The 25,198-nt window shown below is 53.5% G+C and overlaps 1 protein-coding gene across 1 annotated transcript in view; it reads left to right on the plus strand.

Moving 5' to 3' along the window:
- Nucleotides 1–25,198, plus strand: part of GRM4 (glutamate metabotropic receptor 4) — a 266,804-nt gene that overhangs the window by 176,745 nt on the left and 64,861 nt on the right. Inside the window, exons 4-6 of the mRNA XM_019514184.1 lie at nt 6,471–6,606; nt 11,932–12,086; nt 17,754–17,894. Coding sequence (XP_019369729.1) covers nt 6,471–6,606; nt 11,932–12,086; nt 17,754–17,894 — 432 coding nt within the window. The remainder of the gene's footprint in view (nt 1–6,470; nt 6,607–11,931; nt 12,087–17,753; nt 17,895–25,198) is intronic.

Below are 25,198 nucleotides of genomic sequence, written 5' to 3' on the forward strand. Positions count from 1 at the left end.
CCCCCCCCCCCCCGTCCCCGTTTACAGCAGTCAAACCCCAGCGCTGTTTGCAGGGCTCAGCCTACATATCCCATTCTCTGACTAGAGATAACGTGTCCTTTTTCCCCCCGTCACCTGCCCCTGGAATGCTCCAGTTCCTGCCCCGGTGCCTGCAGTGACTGGAATTTGGGGGTGGGAAAAAGGTTTGATCTTCCCTTGCTGATGCCAGCGTTGGGAAGTCAAGGCCATGTGAAATTCCAGCAGTCGGGGGCTTTGGGTCTGCTCTGAAGTATCACCATTACAATTAAGGGTGTTACATCAGAGTGGAACCAGTGTAAATTATGATTATTCATTATTACTGGGTGTATTTAAAAGCCCTAATTATGGACCAGGACCTCCACTGGGGGGGGGGGCTGTACAAACACAGAGTGAGAAGACGGTCCCTGCCCCACACAGCTTGCAGGCTGCAGGAGTTCACGCTCCAGCTTGGGGGGTTAAGAGTTGAATTCCACTATGAAAGCTTCCTTCCAGTATCCAACTAAGGGCAGATTGTATGTGTGTGCTCATGGGGAGGATGAACGGTATTGGGTCACTTCCAGTCAATATTATGATGGAGGACAGCATGTGCTGTGCTCTTACGGGTACTTGTGTGGGTTCAGCTATATCTGCCTGGGTGTCTGTGTATATGCTAATGTGCTTTTACAGCTCAGGAGTTGGTTGCATTCAGCGTTCCAGCTTCCCAGTAGAATATTTGCCTGTATACCATATGTATTTCCCCCTCCAGTTCTAGTGTCTAAATTGGTTTGGGCACGTGCATATGTGTATATCTGTGTGCATACACTGGTGTGAGCATTTGCACATCTGCCTTTGTGCACATGCACTTATGTATGTTTGCATGTATTCTTGTGTCTGCGTGTGCACTGGCGCAGCCATGCGTGTTTGCATTTATGCACATATGAGAATAGGAATTTGCTTTTGTGAGCAGAGAACAGGCATCAACCTGTGTTTGCCTAGCCATCTTAATCTATCATAGGGGCCCTGCTGGGGGGTGCCTGGCTGAGTCTGGAGTGGATGACTCACCGTTCCCGCAGTGTCTGTTGACCTGGTATCCCCCACAAACAGGAATTCCCGGTGTGCTCCCTGCATATACCAAAATGTACCTTGCTTGTTTGCTCCTTAGCTTTAAATATGTAACAGACAATTGGGAGAGTCACAGATCCTATAGAGTTTAAATTTTTCTACCTGTCAACCCAGATCAGACTTAACGTGGCAGGATGCGGCCAGGCTTGTCGTGTGCTGCACTTTTGGTAAAAGGGCTGTTTGGAAGCTCCAGGCTCAGATCCTGCCGACGCACCCTGGGCTCTGGGAACGGAGCAGCTCGTGCGCTCGGAGGTCTGTCAGGCATGCTCCTCTGGTTTATGTCATTCATGAACAGCCGTCTCTTCCCCCACTTCATATGCACAGGCTTGTGTGCTCTCCTGCTGTCTCGGATATGTCTATGATCCAGTCGGAGGTGCCATGGCAGCATGTGTAAGCAGACTGGAGGAGCACAGCTGGCTTTGGTGTAGCTAGCTCAGGTCCCCGTAGCAGCCTAACGATGGCAGTGCAAACTGAGTGCAGCCCAGGGTGCCCAGAGGGCTTGTTTAGCCGGGGTGCTTGTATATGTGATGCCATTACCATGCACTCGTAATGAGAATGTAACTTTGTGTGGCTTAATGGCATCATGCTGTACATGTGCAAGAGTTTTGGGGGTTTTAAATGAGTCTGTATCATTGCAAATTGCAATGATGTGGCTGTTAGCTTGCCCCACGGCCATGGGGGGAGGCAGACAGGCTCCACAGAAAAAAAGGATTGGGCCTCTCTCTGCTTTTGCCTTCAGCAGGCTCCTACAGCTGGCAGGATGACTGGGACCACCTGGGAATGGGCTGGCTTGCCCCCTGGGGCAGTGCAGGAGGGCAGCTGGGTTTGCTGGTGGCTGGGGAAGGTGGCAAGGATGGTGCACAGGGCACTGGAAGAGCAGGCTGGGGAACATTTGGATCAGGCCAGGTGCTGCCTCCAAGCTGGGGCAGCACCTGACCCACTAGTAGCCTACGCAGGTGGCCTGAGGCAGCACCACCACTGCAGAGGGAAGGACTGGGGTGCCCCACAGCTCGGGGGCCACTCAGCCCACTGGCAGCTCACCCCCCTGGCCTCAGGCAGGCTCCAGCTGCGACAGGGGAAAAAAAAGAAGAAAGGATCTGGCCTCTTGCTGTAAAGTGACAGTGGGTTTCAATTAAAAATGCACCGTTTCAGTTTTTGGGGGCATAAAATAAAGCCCTGAGGAATAAACCCCCATCATGTGTACAAGCGCCCCGGTGGTGAAGTCAACCCAACTGCATCTCCACTGCTATCCCTCCCTGTGCTCAAGGTGACAGCTCTCTCAGATGCACCTGTCTGTCCTGCATGTGCTCCCCCGTCCTCACTCAGGCTCTTTCCAAGGTCTCGGCTGTAACCCCTTGTACCTGTATACTCAGGAGGGCTGTTGCCCCGGTACACTGTGACATGATCTTTAAGGAGCTTTCTCCAGCTGCCTCACTCCCTTCTGTACTGAAACCGCCCACCATCCTCTTTCCAACTCTTCTTCTTCTTCTTCTCCTGTCTGTACACCACATCTGACTGTTTTGTTATAAGTGCTTGTGCTCATTCATTGTGCTTTGTGAGATCTCTCATTGTACATGGCCCTGCAAGCAGCGGGCATTGCAGCAGGTGTTGCATAGTTTGAGGCTCTGTGCCGCAGTCACAGGCAGTTGAACCAGTGGTATAGCCTCACTTCTTCATTAGTTCCTTGGATCATCCAACTCTGGTATGTGGGCGGTTGAGACATCACCACCTTTGCCATGGTTTATCAGTCCCTGGGGGTAAGGACTCAGTGGCTGGAATGTCCATTTTTTTTGCTGTCGGGTATTTTCTTCTTTTCCACAATGAGAGTTAATATTGCTAAGTTCTTGCATGACTTGGGGCACCTTTTTATGTGCTGAACACAGAGGAAATGTCAAGAGCTGGGATTGGGTTGCATGACCAGGTGGCAGGGTGCGGTTCCAGGGGAAAGACACGGAGCTCAGAGACCAAGGTGATGGTGGACACCTTCATAATGCCTGAGCTCACCAGCTAGGTGGCATGAGGAGCAGAGCCCTGGGAAGCCTGCTATGGGAAAGACGTCAGCGTTGGATAGAAAGGGTGGCAGTGAAGGCCTTGTGCATGGCTTTGCACTCATGGCTATTCATGAGCTGCTCTCCATTAACCTTTCACCTCCAGGGGTTCCTCTTGCCATGGAGATGCCATTTCCCTCCTTTGCCCTGGTAATTACAGCTAGCCAGCAAACGAGCCTTTTGCTAATCTCTGACTTCAATCATGGGGCTGTGCAGCCACGGTTGGGCGGAGGAGAGGGATGGAGGGGGAGCTGAGGAGGGAAAGATAAGGAGAAGCACCGCGACCCTATCTTCCCCCTCTAGCCCACTGGGGGGGTCATTGCCTCCAGATCAGCGGACTGGAAGCAGCTCTGCTGACAGAAGAGGCCTGGCGCCAGCCTAGTTTGTGCTACTCGCTCATTCAGCTGCCATGAAACCCTACTGTCGCCAGACACTGCGTCTTCCCAGGGGTGCTGCTGTCTAACCTTGGACAGCGCTATGGCAGCAGCCCCCCTCTAAAGGGGGTCCACACTTGGGTAGCCTTCCAGCTGTTACCATAATGCATGTAATAGGATGGCCACGTTAGATGAGAATATATTGGTCTAAAAGAGCAGCCAAAAATGTTGCTAGGTTCACTTGTTCCCTGCATCCAATCTGCACCCCCACCTGTTCAGGGAAAGAGAAGCTACATCTGGACAGCTGTCTTAATAAAGCAGCACTGGAATCCCTCGACCCCTTCTCCCTGCATGTCCCACCCCTCTGTCCTGGGAGGGATTGCCAAGCTAATGAGGCCTCTGATCTTACTTTTGCCTCTGTCCCTGCTTTGCTCCATGTGGTGGAGCAGCTTGCATCACCTCCCTGCCTCTCTGTAGAGAGGGGGAGCGTGAATCTTGTCCACCTCCTGGCAGCAGGAAGGGTAGGGTAGTTAATGTGTTGAAGTGAAATTTGTCCTGGTGTAAAGGGTTGGCCCAAAGCCTCGGCACCACTTTGCCCCTCAGGTTGGACTGAAGTGGGCACAGACTCTCTGCGCTCATGAGAACGACGCCTTGGTGCTTTGATGCACTCGGGGATCCCCTGAAAGGGCCGAGTGTCATGGAGGGGCAGTGTTGCTTGGTGGATAGAGTGGCTGACTGGGATCAAGAGGCTGAATTTCTCTTCCTGGCTTTGCCACTGGTCCCTTCACCTCCCCCTGCCTCAGTTTCCCCACCTGCTAGCTAATGCTAATGGTACCAACCTCCTCCCTGAAGTGGTCTGGTGATGACTGATGAGAAGTGCTATGAGCTAGTTATTACTACTCTTCCTTCTGATGCTGATTTAACAGACACATACCCACCTCAGTCCCTGCCTGGGGCTCCCAGGTACGACCGCCATGCAAAGGCTGCTGGTAACCCAGTCTCCTGCTTATACTGGGGCCAGTTGGTGCTAATTACCCCAGCTGAGGAGACCTGCACTGCCAGCCGCAGTGGGCTCCTCCAGCTTGGGGAGCGCCTTTTCTGTCCCAGCATCTCCTGCTCTTCCTTTGCTCTTTGTCCCGTGCTGCACCCCGCTTGGGCCTCATCTGGGTTGCGGGGAGGGATGCTCTCTCCGGATGGCGAGCGCTCTGGGAAATTTCTCTCGGCAATGGCAGTTGTGCACTAATTAGTCTGACCTTTGCTTAAATAGGGATCCTTTTGTGGCAGGCGAAGCATCCGCCGTGTCATTTACTATGCAAATTGAGACCATCAATTATATCCAGAAGGTCCTGGAATGTTTAATTTTCTCTCCCAGCTCTTCTCCTTTTTTTTTTTTTTTTATTGGCGTCTGCAAAAATGTTGTAGCGAGGAGCCATGGGGCGGTTGTGAGGCCAGGGCTGGCAAGCATCTAGGGTTAGAGCCCAACAGGCACAAGCACCGTCGCTCATCCAGTTTTCATCTTGCTCCCTCTCTGATTTGAAAGTTTTAATTAGCTGCCTCTCAACCGCCTGTCTATTGGCTGGGCCGGTCAGCTGCAAAGTTTCTGGAGCTGTGGTCACAGGGGGAGCCTTAGTCAAGGGAGGAGCATAGAAACTGCCATAGCAGAAAGACAGTGACCCTTCCGGTTCCCTCGCCAGGGAGCTCAGGCAGATGCTTCTGCAGAAGCTGTGCAGCCTCTGCATTGCAGGGACCTTCTGCTGTAGATGAAGCTTTGTATCCTTTCAAGTCAAGGACTTTGGTGCCTTGTCCTTGTGCCAGGGCTGGTTGCGCCCAGCGTCCTGAAGGGGCAGATGTTTGAGTGCTGGTACACGAGCTGAGCCCTCCTGTCGCCACCCATTTAGGGGCATTGCGCTGCAGCTGAGCTCTTTGGAGCATGGTACTTGCCTGGTCCTTTTCTATAGGCACAGGTAGAAGTCCTTCCTGACCCAAACGGTGGGACTTATTCCATATTCAGGAGCATGAGAATAGAAGGCTTTGTTTCAGCCTAGCTGGTGTTATTGCCGTTTAGGAGATGAAACCATAAGTAGCAAAATTCACTGAGGTGACACCAGCAGTGGATTTGGCTTGGTTCCCCTGACTGTGAGCACTTTGGGGCAGAGGCCACCTGTCTGCTCTCTGTGCAGCACCTAGCATGGGAGGGCCCTGGGGCCTGACTCTAGTGCAAGTGCTTTTCCTTTCTGTACAGCACCTAGCATGGTGTTTTATAAGCTGTGTCCACTGGCGCAGCATGCTGTGGGGATGTGAGAGGAGGGAAAGGAAGAAAAGAAATAAAATGAGGAAGAACGCAAGAGTTTCTTTTGGGCTGCTGGAGAAAGGTACAGCACGGTTGAGATGGCACAGTGCTGCAATGGCCTAGTGTTGCTACATTTATTATTCATGAGACAGTCTTGCAGAGTACACAGCCATATAAGAGCTTAAAGGGGGCTGGACAGCTCAGGGAAGGCTGAGTGCCCCTGGCCTGGCATGACGGGGTCATGATGCTGAAAGGGGCTGTGAGATGTTGCTGTAATACAGGGACCAGTCACTGTGGAGAGCCTCTTGGCCTTTGCAGGTCCTTCCCCTGTTAAATAGAGCCTTTCCATGTTTTTTTGCTGATGTCCCAGGGTTGCATATGACTGTGATGTTGTGCAGATGTCATACTGCTTTGCAAGTCCCACGTCCCTGTGCTACAGCGTGTCCTAGTAGCACATGCCAGCGCTGGCAGCAGGGTGTCAATGGTTGCCTATTCCCATCTGCGGGAAGCACCTGAGAATTAAGTCTCATTTCTACCACTTCACCAGGTGCCCCAGAAAGGGGGATTGTGGTCCAAAAAGGGGATCGGGCCAGCTGGCTAAGGGCCTGTCTCAATGCGCTGTGTCCTATCTGACCTCAGGAGGAGTGTGCGTCGCCCAGTCGGTGAAGATCCCGCGGGAACCCAAGCTGGGGGAGTTCGATAAGATCATTCGCCGCCTCCTGGAGACCTCCCATGCCCGGGCTGTCATCATCTTTGCCAACGAGGACGATATCAGGTGAGGGGAGAATGACCCGGCCTGGGGATGGGGGAGGAAGTGGGGAGTGAGAGGACAGAAGCCGCAAGGTGCTTTGCCTGTGTTGGTACCACCCAACCTCGTGCTGCTCCCATCTGGATCCTTCCCGCTACGTGCATCTACCGATGGGGTTTTACAGACCCATGTTGCAGCCGGCTCTGGGATGTCCATATACTCAGCATTGGGCATGGGCGGTCTCCTGCTGATGCCCTCCCACCCCAAAAAGGCTATGACAGTCTACCCAGGGTCGCCCTCCATTGAGGTCTGGGATAAGTATAATCATGGGAGCCAGGCTTGTGGCGGGAGCAGGAATCTGAGGATGGGCGTATGCTGCTGTGGCAGCAAAGTAGAGTAGGCCTACCCAAACTAGCTCTGGTCATAGCTGTGGCAGCACACAGCTCAGCCTGAATATCTCCCCAGCTTCCCAGGCTGGTTTTGCAGGTCTCTGATTGCCACCTTGTCCAGCTAGACCACTGGTCACCAGTACATCAGGAGCACCCTGGAGGCCTGGCACTTCCTGCCACGCCTGCAGTGGAGGCGCACTGCGGGTGCCAGTCCTCTGTGGGTCGTATGTTATGTCCTCCCAGCTGACACTTAGCATGACCTCAGGCAAGGCATTTGGACCCAGGTTTTCAAACAGGGACCACAGCTTTGGGTGCTGCCATTTCTGGGAACGCACTTGAATGCCTCACAAAGAAATGCCACCCCAGCAGTGTGGGAAGGGAGTGCAAGGTTTCTGGATCTCGGGCGCCAACACAAATTGAGGCCACATACTGCAGTTTACATTGTTTATGGAGCTGAATGATTTACATTGGATTGCACCTGATTTTGTAAGTGTCTAATTTATTAATCAGCAAACATTATGTGAATGTGGGTAAACCAGAGCTTTAAATCAGTTTTCATCAGCTATGCAAATGCTCCAAGTTTCTTTTTGCCTCTCAATAATAGAAATGTCTGAAATCCTGACATTTACACTTGCTTCTGCTGCAGAAATCAGGGATTTACCTGGCTGTGTAAATGGCAAACGTCATTAAACAGGGGCTTGTAAACATTTACCCATCCAAGGAGCGTGCGCAAGTGGAGAATTGTGTCCCATTAACTGTGGTTTACGCACACAGCCACATGTACTTGGAGGACTTGCATCCTCACCAGCCGAGATCTGGCCCATAGGTGGGTGAGTCTAATCCTTTTATAATGCACCTAATTGCTCTCTCATTGGGACTGTGGGAGCAATCTAGGGCCTGCATCAGGTTTGAGCCCCACTGTGTCGAGTGCTATAAAAGCACCCAGGAAAATCTCCCAACCCCAAAGAGTTTATAACTGAGTGTAGTGTCATGCAACAAAACCCAAAAGGTTTAAAAGGCTGCTGCCAGCTGTCATTCAGTTGAAGTCAAGGGCTCAACTCTCCAACTGGTATAAGTGAGCGTAGCTGTGCTGAAGGCAATGGGCCAGCTCCCAGCCAGTATAAAGCAGCCCAGTCCTACTGAAGCCATTAGACCAGATAGCCTCCCCGTGTCACTTAAGGGAACTGCCTTTGCTGGCTTGTGGGGGGTGATGCTGATTTACACCATTTCCATCTGCTTCCAAGCTGTTCCCGCAGCCCCCAGAGCTCACCTCGGTGGGGCTTCCTGGTGAGGTGGCCTGACCCGCTCACCCTGCTTGGGAGCTGCTGGGTGTTGGTGTGTTGGTCGCCACTCCTGAGTTTCTGCGATGGGTCTCTCTCCTTTTACACGTGGATACAGGGACCTGGTAATTCAGAGCTTGAGCCAGAGATCACATGAGGAAATGTGGAGAGGAGGAGGATGACTTCCCACCTACCCATCCCAGTGCCACAGCTGCTGCCATCAGGGCAGAGACTCTTGGTGGCTTCAGGGGCTTTGGGATCAGGCCCCAGTAGTTAGCTGTGTGGGGCTGATCATAGCGGGCTGCATCGCCCCAGCACGGCCCCGGTCACCCTGGCACCAACGGGAGCATTTGTCTCGCTCCCGCAAGTTGCACAGTGGCCACAAGCCAAACCCACGCACACGGAGCCCTCTCCTTAGTGCCGGGGCCTCTCCTGCCTGCTGTGGCCTAACCTGGTTTTCCTAATGTGTAGTAATTAAGGGCGGAAATTCAATTACCTGGCAGCAAAATGCAAGTAGGGCTGGAGTTCCTGCCTGGGCTCAGATCCCTTGGGATGAACAGGGGAGTGGGAGGCGTATCCTCCGGGCCTGCCCGGGCACAGTGGCGTGGCTGGCAGCATGAGGGGTCACTTGGGGGAGGCTGTGGTTCCCTTCCTCTTTCTTCTTCCCTCTTTACCCCCTCCCTCCTTTGCTCTTACCCTGCCTTGCCCTCTCCCCCATTTTACCCACCCTCTCTGTCTTCCCTCCCTCTCCCCTCCACATACACACCAGTGTCCCCCCCAAGCACAGCTGCCCCTGAGCACATCTGGGCTCATTCCCAGGGCCCACTCTCAATAGGACCAGGCTTGGGCTAACCTGCAAATCAGAGAAACCAAGCAGAGATTTGCGCTGGCTTAGGGGAAATGGTTGAATCAAGCTGGTACTGATGTGGGTCCAGATGAGGCCTCTGTGTGGCAGTGGCAAAGTCAGGGGAACTACTGTGATGTGTGTGGACAGAGGACTCTGCCAGTCAGACTGGCTTTTTCCCAGGATGAAGGACTGAGATGTAGAGAGTGGGCAGAACTTGTCTAAGGGTCTGCCCTGGCTGTAGCTGCCTTATCCTCCTGGCCCTGAGCATTTTCAGACACAGGGGTCCCATGATGGTAGCTCCCAGATACTTTGCAGGGCTCCTTTATCCCCCTGAACAGACGCTAGTTGGCCAACTAGCTGGATGCATACAGCACGGCAGCAGACAGCTGTGTGAGACTGCCAGTCTGCTCCAGCTGTTGGCTGCTGCTTTTACTTCAAAAGTTGCTGCTTCTCCGATCAGCTGGGCTGGACCTCAGCTGGGCTCCACCTGACTGGCGAAGCAGTAGCCTTTGAAGTGAAAGCCACAGCTGAGCAGCTCGCTCTTATTTCATCAACCTGCTGTGATTTAAGTGGGTCACAAAACACCTGGATTGGAACGATCTGGGTCCCGCGGTATTTTGCCGGAGGATGCAGTCAGACTCGCTCCACAGCCATCATCAGGATTTCTCTATCCTCTCTGCCCCACTTGCTCCCCTAGCCTCATTCCTTGTAACTTCTCAGCAATAATAGCTGAATTCCCTTAGGACTCTGGGCTGCCTGTTATCCTGACCTCCTGATTTATGCAGGCCCATTTCCCCAGGCACCTGTGTTCCCTTAATTGCTTTTTAATCAACAGCAATAGTGATACAGTCATCCCGGGTCCCTTACTGCCCTTTCCCTTCTGTTTTCCTGTTCAGGACTCATTAATTCTTGCTCACCGTAGAGTCCTTGCTGTTTTCATCCAGTCAAAGTGCGTCCAAACACACATGTAACCCCGCTTCTCATTCCTTCGGTGATGGTTGAGCTGCACCAATATATCCTGCCTGTCTTTTGCAGGCTTTAGGTTGGAGATAGGCATGGGCGGATAATAAGAAAGCTACACTGGTTTCTGATAGTCTTGTGTTAACTAGGGGTGTCAAACATACGGTCCATGGAGGCGGGTCATCCAGCCTCTAAGGACTGGACCACCTACCTCTACCAGCTGTATTTGTTCCTCAGCGCTGGTTTCCACAGCTACCGGAGATGCTGTGGCAGTGGTGCAAATCCCTGCAGACGATGGAGCTGCTTTTTCAGTGCAGTTCTGGACCTCAAGGAGTTAAAGACACGTGTCCCTCCACCTTCCCCCGCCCCACCAGAACTGGGATTTTTACTTGCCCCTGGCTGCTAATATTGGTGGCAGAGGAAAAGAGGGGGTGAGCAGCAATGGCAGTAACTCTCTAGGTTTTGGAGCCGTGCTGAAACAGTGGCTGCGGCAGCTCTGGGAATTACTGCTGCCTCCACTGTTCTCAGTTCATCCAGCCTGTGGGAAACCCTGCAGTCTGAATTCAGCCCAAACCAGTTTGACGCCCCCCCGTGTTAAACCAATAGAAGCTGCTCATAGGGCAGCGTGAGAGCGTTTGCATACAGGTTTGTACTGCGCGCAACTTTAACTACATCGGGTTCAGTCTGGATCTTAAATGAAACCAGTGCTCCCTTTTTATATAAGCAAGATCATGCAGTGTCGTTCATGTAGTTCACCTTGCTTATTCAGGGATTTTGGCTTTATTCTACTCCACAAGCTCTGTCCTATCATCATGGTGTTACTTCAAGTAAACTCTGTGGGAATCAGAGTAGTTGCTCTAGTAACACTGGTGAATTGGGCTCTTTGACTCACATTATGGGCCTCAGCCTGCACCTACTTCTGCCAGTGTAAACTCAGGGTAGCTCTGCTGAAATCCATTCAGTTGCTCTGGATTGGTACCCATATAACTGAGACCCAGGCAGATTTCCCCACACTTATCCACAGAGGCAGAGCAGGTTAGTCCAGGTCTACATTGCTGTGATTGACAACAGAGTGAGTTACTTTGCATTAACATTGGAGTGAAGGGGAGCAGGCTGAGTCCATGTGGATTTATGCTGTGGGGGTTTGGAGGCCAGTTCGCCTCTCTGAACCCAGCTCTCCAACCTGGCCATGTATGAAAACTTCCACTACCCAAACTGCAGGGCTCAATTCACCATGATGTCACTCCAGTTTCAATGGAGCCACACCAGTGTGAAACCAGACTAGCCTAGCAGTGGAATCAGACCTGGGAGCTATTATATGCAGGGGGTGGTGTTTCCTACAGGAGACCTGGGACCCCAGTGAGTAACTTGGATGTCTTGCCAACACATCTGCGTTGGAAACTTGAAATCCATTCAAAACTAGGGCGGCCCCTGAGTCCAGGCAGCGTCCTCGCTGCACAGAGCAGCACCTGTCAGGCTGGTGCTCTCTGCAGTGTGACTCTGTGGCAGGAGGCTGGACTGGGGATTGCTGCTGCAGGACGACAAGAGCTGACCTTCCAGAAGAGGAAACAAGATGCAGCTACTGGCACTGAGGCAGAGCGTGACATGCTCTTGACGTGTTTGGCAGAGCACTAGCAGCTCGGTACGATCTACAGACAAGGAGCAAACAGTGACTGGGCGTTGTAACAAGTAGAGCAAGAATCCTGGCCTTCCCCGGATGTGTCTGTGTGTCTGCAGGTGTCTATTTGGTGCCCTGAGGGGCAACCCTCAGTGTTTTGTGTGCAGGGTCCCAAGGTGGCTGGCCCTTTGTGGTATAAATTGATGTGGGGGCAAAAACTGGGTCCCCAGAGTCTACTTCTGGCTTTTCTCCCTGCAGGAGGGTGCTGGAGGCGGCGAAGAGGGCCAACCAAACGGGGCACTTCATCTGGATGGGCTCGGACAGCTGGGGCTCCAAAATCTCTCCTGTGCTCCACCAGGAAGAGGTGGCTGAGGGGTCTGTGACCATCCTGCCCAAACGAGTGTCTGTCAAAGGTACGCAGGGCACCTGGCCTGACTCTGGGACTCCGTTTCCTTGACTCTCGATGCTCACACCGGGAAGTGCGGGGCTCTGGGCTTTCTCTTCCCTCCTAGAAAAGAGAAGTATTTTCCCTTATGGGTCATTAATATGCATGAGCTCTGCCAAGTTGAAAACATAGAGGAGACGAGGCACAAGGAGAGGTGTACCATGATGAGAACTCAGCAAGGTTGGGGTTGTTTCCTTGCCTGGGGTTGGCTGTACCCATCTTGCCATCTCTCTGACACGCAGCTCAGGTGGGTATTCCCCTGTACCTCTGTCTATGCCTCTGCACAGAGCAGGGCCAGTCCACCCTCCGTCCCAGAGGAGCAGAGGACCCCAGCTGCCAGGTGCCCTGGGTGCAAAGTGGTACCTTGGAGTATTTGCATCTGTGTCTAAGAGGGGGGACCTTTGCATCATGCATTTAATAGGGGCTCTAGGTAGAGTTTCCAGGGGAAAAATCAGACCCAGACTGTGTTGTAACCAGTGTGGAAGGGGCCTTGTTATCGCCCGGATGGGAGGAGGAAGTGTGGGAGCTGAATTTCTGTGCTTCACTGGAATGGAGAGAGCCTCTGCCTCCTACTCGCACACGCGCCACTTAGAAAACGCCTCCCTAACAGCCCGGTAATTATGATGATGCTTTACAGTGAGTGATGGATCCCAAGCGAAGTGGATAAAAGGCGAGTGAATGAAAACATTATCGGGGCTATGCTGCAAGCGGCAGATGACAATGACAGGGAGTCCAGTGGCGTGTACCGTGGTCTCTGTGTCCTAGGTGGGTAGCTGCCGGGAATCACTGGAGGGCCTCTCTGTGCAGGTTGAACACAGTGCGATTTTCAGCTCACCCCCTCCCAGCCCCAAGACCCCATCTAGGAAATCATTAACACATGGGAGTGATGAAGCACCCTGGTCTTAATACTGATCCATCTTTGAAGGGACCACAGCATCTTACGACCTCCCTAGACAAGGGGCTTTAATTCTCCGATCTGGCTCTGTCCCGTAGGCAGAGGCACGCTCCATCTGTGCAGCACCTCTTCCTTTGTGCACCTGTTTGTCCAGTCCCCGCCAGAGGCAGTAACACATCCCATGCCAGGAGTTGACTGAAGAGCCGACTGCATTTCCCGGGGTCATTACCGGCCATGCCAAGCACCAGCGCAGGGGTAAATGAGGGGTCATGTGCAGAGAATGGTAATGAGGGGCCCTGCTTCATGGGCTGGGTGTCAGGACACCGCCACTGCAGCAAGAACCTATGGGCTTTGCAGGTGAGGGGCCAGCTCCTCCGCTAGGGTCCACTTAGTTTGGCTCCATAAATTTCAGTGACCAGCCACTGCCTGCTCGCGAGGTAGTCCAGTCCTGTGGTGAGAGCGCAGCATCAGCACAGAAGACTCCTGGTTCCGTTTCTGCCTTTCTCTCCAATTTCCTGTGGGATATTGGCCAGATCACTTCCTTTCCTTGCTCCCCCATTTCTTCCCCGCTGTAAAGCAGAGGTTGTGTTGACTTGCTCGAGAGGGTCAGCTAAGGTGAGCTTGCAAAGTGCCGTGAGATCTGCGGGCAGGAATTGCAGTAGCAGTGCACAGGGATACCTGTCCTCCTCTCAAACCACTGGGGCGGGGTGGTCAGATGTTCAACAGCATGCAGCTGTTACTGAGCAGCTTCCATCCTGCCAGCTGGTCCAGTGGTGATGCTCAGCTCCTGGGACTGTTTGTGGCCTGGTGTGTTTATAATCCCAGGGCTCACCCACACTCTGCTATGCTCAAGGCTTGCACAGAGCACTGTCTTCAAACCTGAGGGAGCAGCTGGGATCCAGACGTCCCCCCTGGGGGTGTGGGCGAAGTCAGGGATATCTGGAAGGGGGTAACAGGTGGTAAGGAAGGGGAGGTGGGTGAAAGCAACCCCTCACTGGCCAGCAGGCACAGTGCTCTCACTCAGCTGCTACCCTGACAGTCAAACTCCAAAGATCCCAGTGCTCCCGCACGTCAGATCCCCTCTTTGATTTGGCTCTGTGCCCCGAAGCTGGCTCCAGATTTCAAAGGAGCCAAACCAAAGCACAGGATTATGGTGGTTCCCCCACACGTAATGGGAAATGCCAGACCCAGGCATGGTGTCTCAGTCCCTCTCTGAGCTTCCCTGCCTCCCTGTGATCCATGCGATCTGAAACCACGAGGTCACCAGCGCCTGCCTCACTCCCTCTGCAGAAGCTGCCTGTCGCATTTAAGATGTGATTTCATTTTCCCCGGTCACTCCCTACTCAGACTTGCGACTGCAAGAAGCAGAGGCTGTCAAGGCACATTGTGCTCTCACCCATCAATCACTCAGCTGCCTAGAAATCCAGCAGCGAGCACGTCCGTCTCCCGAAAGTTTCTGACACCTGCTGCCCAAGGCTCGGGGCTCGGGACGTGGCTGCACTCTGAACTTTGCAGCGGAGGCCACGCAGCTGTGGAGTGGAAGGGCCGCAGGGCACGGCGAGGGCTGGCGTGTATGGGAGCGTTCATGTCGCTGCAATGCCCATACCTGCATGCGGCATCTCTGAAGCAAGTGGTGAGGGCAGAAGCTGATGCAGGACCTGCTATTTCAGGTCAGGTCCAAGGATCCTCTCCTGCTGTGCTTTGTTGGCACAAGTCCAATTATGTCATGTGTGCCTGAAGGTGACAATGGTGTCCCTCTATGCCGTGAGTGGGGGGTGACCACCACCTGATGCTTTGGAGCAGTGGGGGCCAACCTCTTTGGCATATGCACCAGAGATTAGATTCATGGATGCTAGGGTCGGAAGAGACCTCAACAGATCATCGAGTCCAACCCCCTGCTTGGGCAGGAAAGGGTGCTGGGGTCCAATGACCCCAGCCATTAGCCCCACACCCTCCCCAAGGTCCCCTCCCATCCCCTTCCCCTGCTCAACTAGCTACTTTGCTTTCTGCTACCTGCCCTGTGCTCCTACCTCATCAGCTGCTCTGCTTTCTGCTCCCTGCCTAATTTACTGCTCTGTTTTCTGCTCCCTGCCCTACCTGCCATTGTGCTGCCTGTCCCCTCCCCAGTCTGCTGCAGGCCCCACACCAAGGCTGCCCATGTCACTTGTGGCACTCATGCCACAAGCTGGCCGCCCCAGCTTTAGAGGAGAAGAAAACGGGTCCAAGCTAAAATCCAGAGACCTTCGTCTGAGCCACAGCCCTCCAGAGGGCACGCAAGGTGGAGGCTGTGGCAGGAGACCTGTTTCTGATGCTGCTGTTGATGCTGTGAATGGCCTTGGCCAAGTGTCTCCTCCCCAAGATGCCACCTTAAAAAAGCAGGAACATTCAGGCTCCTCTTCTCTGGTGAGACCTGTGCGTGGACAAAGGGCTGCATGGCCGGTTAGGGGCACGCTTGGCTCCACCCGCCCCATCAGCACCGTGTTTTTGGAGGAGCCCAGCCTATCGGCTGCATGCCGGGCACTCGGCTCTGCAGCACTCCTGGCCCCGGCGCTGAGAGCAGGATGCTTGACACGTCCTTCCCTGGGCTAGTTTAGAAATCTGGCTCTGCAAATACCGAACAGGCGCCTAATTAGCCTTCTCTTGATCTTCATTACTTTAAATCCCTCTATCGTGCTTGTCTCTCGTCGTGGCTCTAATCTTTCCTGCTTTCAATTCCCTTGTCTCTCTGGTGTCTCTAATCACTCTTGCCCTCTCCTCTGAGCAAAAATTCAGCAGCACCGAACGCACGATGGAGCAGACCTCAGCTGAGGTAAACCTGCGTGGCTTCGCTGACAGTGACTGAGCTGTGCCAGGTTGCAGCGGCTGAGGATCTCTGCCAGCGGTGCTCTCCATTTCTATCCTGCCCTAGTATTTCCCAGCACATTCTTGGTGCCTTTAACACATCCTCCTGCCTTTTAATTGCACTGTGTGTACGGCTTCACCTGCCTATTTCCCTACGAGCGGATTCACATCCCATTAGTGCAGAACAGCATTTCATACTCGTCCTCTCCCCCTCCCCCCCGGTGCCTTGCCCCTTCCTGCAATGAATTCCAGTCCACCATCGCCGTGCCCAATTACTAGCTGCCCTCAGCCCTTCCCAGACTTCATCGCAAGCCTACTTCGCTGCGGCTAACCGAAGGAGCCATCATCTTGCAATTTGCAGCATCCTCCAGGTCCCCGGTGAACGTGTGGAACCACGGCAGCACTCCCGCTGACGCATGGCCAACCTCGTTCCACGCTGAGAGCCCATCTCCTCGCTGCCTCTAATGAGCTAGTTTTATATCTTCATCTGCTCCAAGGTTTGCATCAGGAAGCCATCATGTTTCTTTAACAGCCCCTTTGAGGGACTGTATGAAAAGCCCATGGAGAGTCTGCACATGAGCGGCCCCGAGTTCTTCTGCTTTCCATATATTGAAGGAAATTGCTTGAGTCTTTGCACACTAGAAACTGCAAGCGTTAGGAGTGTGGGGCAGAGGGAGCTCTCCCTCCACTGGGAGCAAGTGAGCCTATCCAGGGGCCAAGTAGCCTCTGCCCGGTTCCTCTCCTACCCCCCATCCCAGTGGCGGTACCCTTTGGGGCTAGTGATCTGTGGGCCTTGGGATAGGGGTTGCATTCCCTACGTGGGCTTCTATGCCTTTCTGCAGTGACTTATTACAATGCTTATCTCCATGCCTGAACAAGGGGACATCAGGGTAAGACCCTAAGCAAAGCCTGATGTTACCTGTGGCAGATGCTGTGCTTGAAGGCCGTTCTAGGTGAGGGCTGAAGGTCCGAGAGAGATGTTTCTTCTGGCAGGTTATACCTAGAATCCATTTCAAGGGGTCCTGCAAATTCAGGTCAAGGTTTTCTCCTCCTAGGGCTATCCTGAGGCCCAGATCATTGGCGGCTATAACATCTGGTAGGGTCACAGCAGACATTTGACACCAGCCAGCTCCAAATTACCTCCTCCCAGAGAATAGCACCGAGAGTTCATTTCAGATGGTCATAGAGGTTTCCTTCTTGTTCTGAACTGGAACTTGCCCAAATTACCTTTATATGCAATTTGCTTAGGGCCTAGTTGTGGGAGTGCAGTGCTGGGTGGTGTCAAATCTGAAATTTGTTGTCTTGATTTAAAAAAAAAAAAAGAACATTTTATGGGAAAACTCAGATTGATTGAAAACAAAAATGTCTGTAGAAACCCATTGTTTCAGCAAAACTGCTCATCGTGCTGGTTTCTCAAGGACAGAGATGGGATTTCTGGTGAGAGGGAGGAAAGGCAGAGACGAGGAGCCTTCTCCGTCAGTAGTGAGAGCTGTGGTCTGGGACGTGGCAGGTTCAGGGCCTTGCTTTGTGTGCTGTGGTGAGTGCCGTTGCTGCTGGGAGTTAGTGAATGATTTCCTTTGCTCTAGTTCAGCGGAGCAGCTTCAACAGCAGTAGCTGGAAGAAAGTGGTGGGGAGGTGGGAAATCCATTTTCAAGTCCCTGAATTAGGTCTGAATTAGGCCAGTCAAGGAGTTGGACATGGCCCTGCCACGTTCCAGGTGACAGTTCTCCTCATGGGGCTGTTGGTTGTTCTGGGTGGTTCTTCATGGGCATTTTAGGTGTTTCTTCTTCCATGGACATAGGAACCCCCCTTTCCTCTCTGTTCTCTGTTATGGAATGACTTGTTCCTCTTCTTATGATCTCTGAGATTTCACACTCCCATCTTCTGCTTCCTTGGCAGGTTTCGATCGCTATTTCACCAGCCGGACGCTGGACAATAATCGGCGAAACATCTGGTTTGCCGAGTTCTGGGAGGAAAACTTCCATTGCAAGCTGAGTCGACATGCGTTGAAGAAAGGCAGCAACATTAAGAAGTGCACAAGTAAGGGCCAAAAGGGTGGCTGGTGGGGAAGGGAAGGACTTGGTGGTCTAACAGGGACACCACCAGAAGGACTGGGAAAAGAGGCCGTTTGTGACGGCAACAAGGGGAGCAGGGCATAAAAGCACCGGTCTCCCAGGATGGATGGGAAGATAGAGACTCTGTGAAGATAGCTGGCTCTGTGAAGATAGCCTGCTAGGAGAACTGGTGCAGATGGAGGTGGCCTGGTGGGGCTGGGAGGAGGGTAGGGGCTTGTTGGCGATTGGTGGTACTGGTGCGGGGGATGATGGATGGACAGTAGGGCTGTGCAAGGCTTTGGACCGTGCTTCAGATCCGGCGAAGCTTCGGACACTTTGGCATCTGAAGCAGCACGTCCGGATCGAAGCGCTGGCTTTGTTAGGCTTTGCGAAGTACTTCAGAAAAGCTTCGGAGCCGCCTCGGCGGACCGGCCATAGGGTATAATGGGGAATCAATGAAGTATCTATAACTTTGTTGGTTTTTGTCTTATTTGGATGAAACATGCAGGGGTGGTAGCCCCTGCTGAGCATGCAGTCTGACAAGTTTCAAGAAGATCGGTGCACAGGTTTAGGGGAAACTGCACCCCAAATTCCTGAAAGCAAAACCCATATCATGTGTACGTGTTACACCACAGGGGATGAAAACCGCAGGGCCGGTAGCTCTTGCTGAGGCCACAAAACCTGCCAAGTTTCAAGGAGATCGGTGCAGGGGCTTGGGGGGAACTGCACCTCAAGCTGCGGACAAGCAAAACTCGTAACATAGATGACCCTGTGTGTATTAAGATGAAGCGGGCTGAAAACTGCAGGGGCAGTGGCCCCTGCTGAGGCCATCAAGCCTGCCACGTTGCAAGGAGTTCGGTGCAGGGGTTTGGGGGAGCTGCACCCCAAGCTGCGGACAAGCAAAACTAGTGCCATGGGTGACGCTGTGTGTGTTAAGGCGCAGTGGGGTGACAGCTGCAGGGATGGTGGCCCCTGCTGTGGCCACGATGCCTGTCAGCTGTCGAGGAGATCGGTGCAGGGGGGTTCTGGGGCCCTGCACCCCTAGCTGCTGACGGACAAAACTCGTGCCATGGGTGCTTGTGGGACTGACTGTCTCTGTCTTGGGGCAGTTGATTGTCTGTGTTGATTATTAGTTCTGCTTTCAAGAATTTGGGGTGCAGTTCCCCCCAAGCCCTTGCACGGATCTTCTTGAAATGTGGCAGGCTTCATGCCCTCAGTAGAGGCTACCACCTCGGCACGTTTCACCCAAGTCGGACAAAAACCAACAAAGTTATAGATATTTCATTGACTCCTCCCCCTATGGCTGGATCCCCGAGGCGGTTCCGAAGCTTCGGAGCCACTTCGGCCGGATCGAAGTGGGAACCCAGTCCGGAGCTCCGGGTCAGATCCCTGGCACCCGAAGCGGCCGGATCTGAAGTCGGATCGAATAGCTGCCGACTCGCACAGGCCTAATAGACAGACTTCTCTGTTCTGGATGGACAGGGGCAAATGTGGCTCACGCCAGAGTGGGGGGGTGGCCATCAGGTGATTTATACAGCCCTGTGGGTATCCATGCAGGTCACAAATGCGGACTTTTCCCCAGGCTCTTGGGTGCAGCCTCTCAGAGTGGGAAATTTCTGTTCCTCAGACCATCCGAACAGCTGGTCTGGAAGGCAGGACATGTGGGCTGCAAAAGCAAGGGGTACCATAAGTGGGGATTAAGGGGGTTGGCCCAGCTCTGTGGTGGGCCTGGTACTGGAATATCCTTGTAGATGCTTCTGGGGCACTGGCCACGCTCTGTGGGAAGCAGAGTGGAGAATGCTGCAAGTCAAGATGATGGGGCATTAGCAGGACAGTGGGGGCACAGGATACCAAGGGCAGTGGGGGGCAGCAAGGCAAGATCAAGAGACGTTTTTGGTGCAGTGTCTGGAAAGCTATTGACTACCTCATCTCCACATGTGCTGAAATAACAGAGGACTGCCTTTATCTAGCCTAGGGCTGGGCAAAATGCAGCCTGCGGACTGGATGTGGCCCGCTGGGCCATTGTATCCGGCCTGCAGGGCTCCTAAAAAATGTAGAAAATTAATATTTATCTGCCCCTGGCTGCCTGTCGTGCAGCCCTCGATGGCTTGCCAAAACTCAGTAAGCGGCCCTCCGCCTGAAATTATTGCCCACCCCTGATCTAGCCACGTCCCCTGAGCTCCTTCCTCCACTCCTCTTCCATAACCTGGGGGGGCCTTTCAGCTCTTACCCCTTGGGTCTGTTTTCTTCCTGTCGTATGTTCATTTCCCTTGCACTAATTCTTGCCTTTCCTCGTGCTAATTTTCTCTCTTGCTTGCTTGTAAAATTCCATTATGCTGGCTTGGCGGAGCATCAGCCAGATGCATCTCAGCTCCTTCTTCTGAATCTTTCCCCCTCCTCCCCCCCATTCCCTTGAGAAAACACATTTAAAATGATTTATTTAAAAATGCATTCCGACAGGTTATAGAGTTGCACTGGGCTGGGAGGCAGTGCCACGGAAATGTACCTCCAGCCTGCTCCACGCTCCCATAAAATATTCAAGACATTCATATTACTCGGGGCGGCTCTAAAAATGTTTCGTTTGGTTTCCTTGTTCCATCTCTCAGATCAGCCCCGTTGTGTTCCTTATTGCTGCGTGGCTGCCTTTGATTCTTCTCTGAAATGGGAATTGGCAACCAGGAAGCTCTCCAGTCCCCCTTTTGCCTGGCACCTACTCGCGGAGTAATGCTTCCCTCTCAGCTGAGTGCACCAGGCCATCACGAGGGTGTCCTCTGATGAGGCTGTGCACTGAAAACCACACTGAAGTACAGATCAGGGAGATGAAGATTGGAGGCCGTGGGGTGCCCTGGGAGTGGTTGTGAGTGTGGGCACGTGCTCCCATGCGCAGCCTTGTGCCCGCAGTCTCCTCCATCCCTTTTGTCATACGTGGGTGCATTCTAGCGAGCACACTTATGTCCATTTTCAACAGCACACGTGCAAACTCACAGGTGCAAACTCGCAGGAAGGCATCTTGTGCACAAGTTTTCAGACACGCACACTTTTTCACTTGCCCTGCTGAAATGCACACGTTATTTTGTACATACCTGCCCTCCTGTGTGCACATGCATGCGCACACGCATGCATGTGCGCGCACACACACACACACACCTGTGCAGATGTATGTATCTATGCTTCCTCACCCTGACTCTCCCTGCTGTGATCATCAAGGTGATTGGCACTGTCTTTTGGAGGCTCAGATCCACCTAGAGTTCAGGCCATGACACAATTTTGCCAATTTTTGCCTTATTCGTAGGGGGTTTAGCTCTTTCACCCTTTCCTTCCTGTGGGAGAGACTTGACTTTCCCCGCAGGAGGTAATAACCCCAGCTGCCCTCCTGCTCCTGGCTGTAAGCAGCCAATATCCTACGTGAGTCCCTTTCAAAGGCGTTGGCTCGCACAATGGCGTTGTGCCTCGATCGATAGCACCGAGCAGGCAATTAACAGCCTGGCAGCTGGTTACTGTGTAATCGTGCCGCGTGGGCAATGGAGACAGGGTCTGAAACATGTCTGCCCTGGCTGGGACCGGGCCTTGGGGGCTGTCGTCTGCTCTTTCCCAAAGCTGTTCGGTAGAACAGGTCAGGAGGTCTCGGCCTGGATCCCATGGGGCAGAGATCTGGATGAAAGAGTTGAGGACGAGCATTTTGGATGTGCCTGTTCCTGTAGTGCCAGAGCAAGAAGCCACTTGAGGGACTGTCATGAGTGCCCAAACTGGTCAGCAGTGTCAGGAGACAGGCTGGGGCTGAGCAAAGCATGGAGACTGCACAGCTCTCTCCCTTCTGGAAGTGGGTCTTTGTATGTCTGGGCTGAGGCACACAGGCAGAGTGAGTAGGGAGACTTCCTCTGCAATCACACTGGCGCTTGTTGTGTCGGCTTCAGTTCACGGGGCTGCAAGTTTCATCTGCTCTCACCTTTGTTGAGACTAGACCGGAGGAAATCCTGTCCTGGTTCAAATAGGTGCAGCACCATCGACTTCACCCAGATATTAGCTCCTCGCAGGACAGCTTCCGAGCCTGAGGGCACTGTGTACCCACCGAGGTATCGGGTAGACTTGACCCTTATGTCCATGAAGGCCCCTTTATCCCAAGGCGGCAGTGCAAAGGGGCCTTAAATCTGGTGCAAGTTGCATTTATGTTTTATGGAAGTCCATGTCACATGGCCAGGTACAAAGAGGCTGGAGTTTCACCAAGAGTCGGATCTGCATTGTCCACCCAGTTGCACACAGTGGTTTCATCATCTCTCCAGTTTACCTCCAGACTCATACCCCTGCCTCCTTCTCTGACCTTGCTTCCAATGGGTAGAGATCCACGGCAGGCGTAAAGCAACAGTCTTGATGCCAGCTGTGGCACTGCCCCTTCGCCTTCCTTGATCTGCGTGTTCAGATCCTGACCCCCAGATCTACGCCCCCCGCCAAGCCCCAGCTCTCTCCCGAGTGCTTTGAAGCATGATGGAGCCCACAGATCCTGCAGAGACAATGCATCTGGCGAGGAGGGTGAGTGAATGTGACAGCATGGAGATAAAGGAGCTGCTCCAGTCACTTTCTGTGCCCCTGGCTCCAGGACTCGGTATCATTTACATGGCAGCCAGTGTCTCTGGGTTTTCTATCTTCCCCTCTCCCCCCACCCTTTTAGCAACAACTTCTCGCTGCGTTTCCCCACGAGGCCAAATATTTTCATGGAGCACAATCTTTTAATTGGTGCTGGAGGCACTCGGTTCCCAGCACCAGGGAATCCATCATTTCACATCTGCGAGACTGCCTGTTTGTATAGAGGCAAGTCTACGTATAAAGGCACAGGCAGAGCCTCCCCCTGCCTCAGCTCTGCCACTCCTGCTGCTGGAGGGACTGCATCTTCCTGGGCTCAGGCCCCAGCACGTGCCACCCTGGGGTCTCTAAGGAGGAAGACCCAGGTGACCCTTTGATTGTATTTGGAAGCTGGGGGAGAGTCAGGGGTCGGGGAGCTTGATAAGGGTTGCTTGCTGCCAGCCTGGGGACGTTGCTTGCCCATCACTCTGGAGGAGAGGGCTGTGTGGGTGGGTGAATACTTCTCTGCTTTGCCACCTTTTAACCTCTGGCCTTAAAGTCCAGGAGGCAAAACTGGGGGTGACGACCCCAGTATCTGCAGTGAACAGGGTATTGTGTTCACCTGGCAGGCCAAAGGTTTCTGCATTGAGCCTGGGCTCCACAAGTGTTTTTGTGACACCCCTCCCCCGTGGCAGTCTTATCTTTTATCTACGTCCTCTCTTTGGGATAGGGGAGTCTCTCAGTCTCTGCCGTGTTTATCCTGATACATGCACTGGTGAGGGAGGGCTGTGCTACTGCCCCTTCTTCGCAGATGGGGAACGGAGTGGCAGAAAGACTGAGCGATTTGCCCAGGGTCACACAGGGGAGTCTGTGGCACAGCAGAGAATGGGGCCTGGGTCTCTCCCTTGATGCCCCGAGCAGGGCGGGCAGTGCCACTGAGGCATTTCTCACAAGGTTTCACATGCTGCAGTCCCCTCTTCTGCCAAGTGATGCTAATGGTACCTAATGAGTGGCGTTTGGGGGAAGGAAGTGTGCCAGCCTGCAGCACAATGGAGGGGAAGACAATGATCCCCATGCCTAACTCTTTCCAGTCCAGGCATTTTGGCTGTACCTCATGGTGTGCCACTGTAAGATGGACTGCAGCCCTTGCTGCTTCGGCGTGTGTGCCTCTTCTGGATGCCTTCTTGCTCGGTGCTGCTCCCATTCTCCCCCTGCACGACGAGCATGTGGTGCTGAAAGGGCACAGGGATCCATAAAATGGATCCAGGCCCCCATCTAGTAAGCACAGCACGCACTTGCACATACTCCTTGGGACCTGAGTCTGCATTCCCTTACTCTGGTGTAAATCCGGAGTGACTCCACCCTGGGGTGATATGGGTGGGAGAGGAGGATTGGGCTGCGTTCTTCCAAGCAGCCAAGGACGCCCTAGCTCCCTCCAGTCCCTGACAGCACAGGATGCCCGGACTCGGCCACCACCTGAGCGCCCCTCTTTCCCTGACCCCGCGCCCGCTCAGCCCTTTCCAGCTCTCACCGGCTGTAGGGATGAATGCAGTAAACAAGGCAAATAGGGAATCTGTCTTGTTGACAGCCCTGCCACGGCAGGGATGGTTGGAGACTCAAGGAGGTGACATGTTTACTGAGAGATGGGAGAGATTTACTGCCTGCCTGTCTCTGGGTGAAGACAGATAACACCCCATGCTGGGAGATAGGGTGGGATTTCAGGGCACTCTCGAGCAGCTTTGCATCCCCCTCTTTGGGATAGGAGAGCCTCGGAGGGAAAGGGAACTGCCCTAACCCTTGCAGTGCCGTGCCACAGGATAACCTTGCAACTCGTGCACAGCTGCTCTCCGCTGAGAGGCTCCATTAGTCCACCCCATTGCACCTGAAGGTTGATTAAGGGCCTGTTTGGTACTGGGCCCAGTTGGGAGGAGCTGGGGGGCTGCCATAAAGGGATGTCTTTGGAGCAGTAGCATGTGAGAGGGAGCTCAGAGGGGCTCTGGGTCCTTTTTTTTGCAAAGGGCTCAGAAAGCCCAGAGCAGGGCAGAGTGGTTTTGACCCCATGGATTCCTCTTTGAAATGTCAAATCTCTGGGTTTATCTTGTGGAACATGTGCAGGTGTTTGCACACCTCCCAGAGCACCCTTAAAAGGTTCCTGCAGCGCTGCGGTTGAGAATCACAGGAGTTGAGCTTAGAGGGGGGTGGGTTACGAGCTCCTTCTCCCTGGGTAATGGGTCTCTGAGTAAGTGGCAGGAGTGGAGTGAGCTGCTGCAGTGACTGGTCCTGGAGAAAGATGCATGACTTTGTGGAGGTCAGTGGCATGGGCTGCATTTGGTGCCATTCAGGAGGCCAGTGTGGCCCCTTCAGCTAGACACCATCTCCCTGCCCTTCCTGCTGCCTGGGAGCTACACAGCTGCCCCCTGCCACTCCCTTTGAAGTGCTTTCTTTCCCTTATGCCATTGCAGTTCCACAATAGCCGTGTCCTGGCCACTTCCAGGCTGTGCCCATGGTGCAGTGTTCAGCACGTGTTGAGCTCAGGAGTTTCTGAACAACATCAGCTCATGGGGGGGTTGCGATCTCCTCCTAACAAAGGCCACAAACTCCCTTGAACTAATGCCTGCCTGAACTCCAGCAGAGCTTTGGGGAAAGAACATCCCATCTTGATTTACAAAATTTGCCAGCGAGGAAGAGTCTGCCGTAAGCTTTTCCACGGGGTAATTGTTTCACTGAATCTTG

The sequence above is a fragment of the Gavialis gangeticus genome, unplaced genomic scaffold, assembly GCF_001723915.1.
Source record: "Gavialis gangeticus isolate Ggan-Ray unplaced genomic scaffold, GavGan_comp1, whole genome shotgun sequence".
Lineage (NCBI taxonomy): Eukaryota > Metazoa > Chordata > Crocodylia > Gavialidae > Gavialis > Gavialis gangeticus.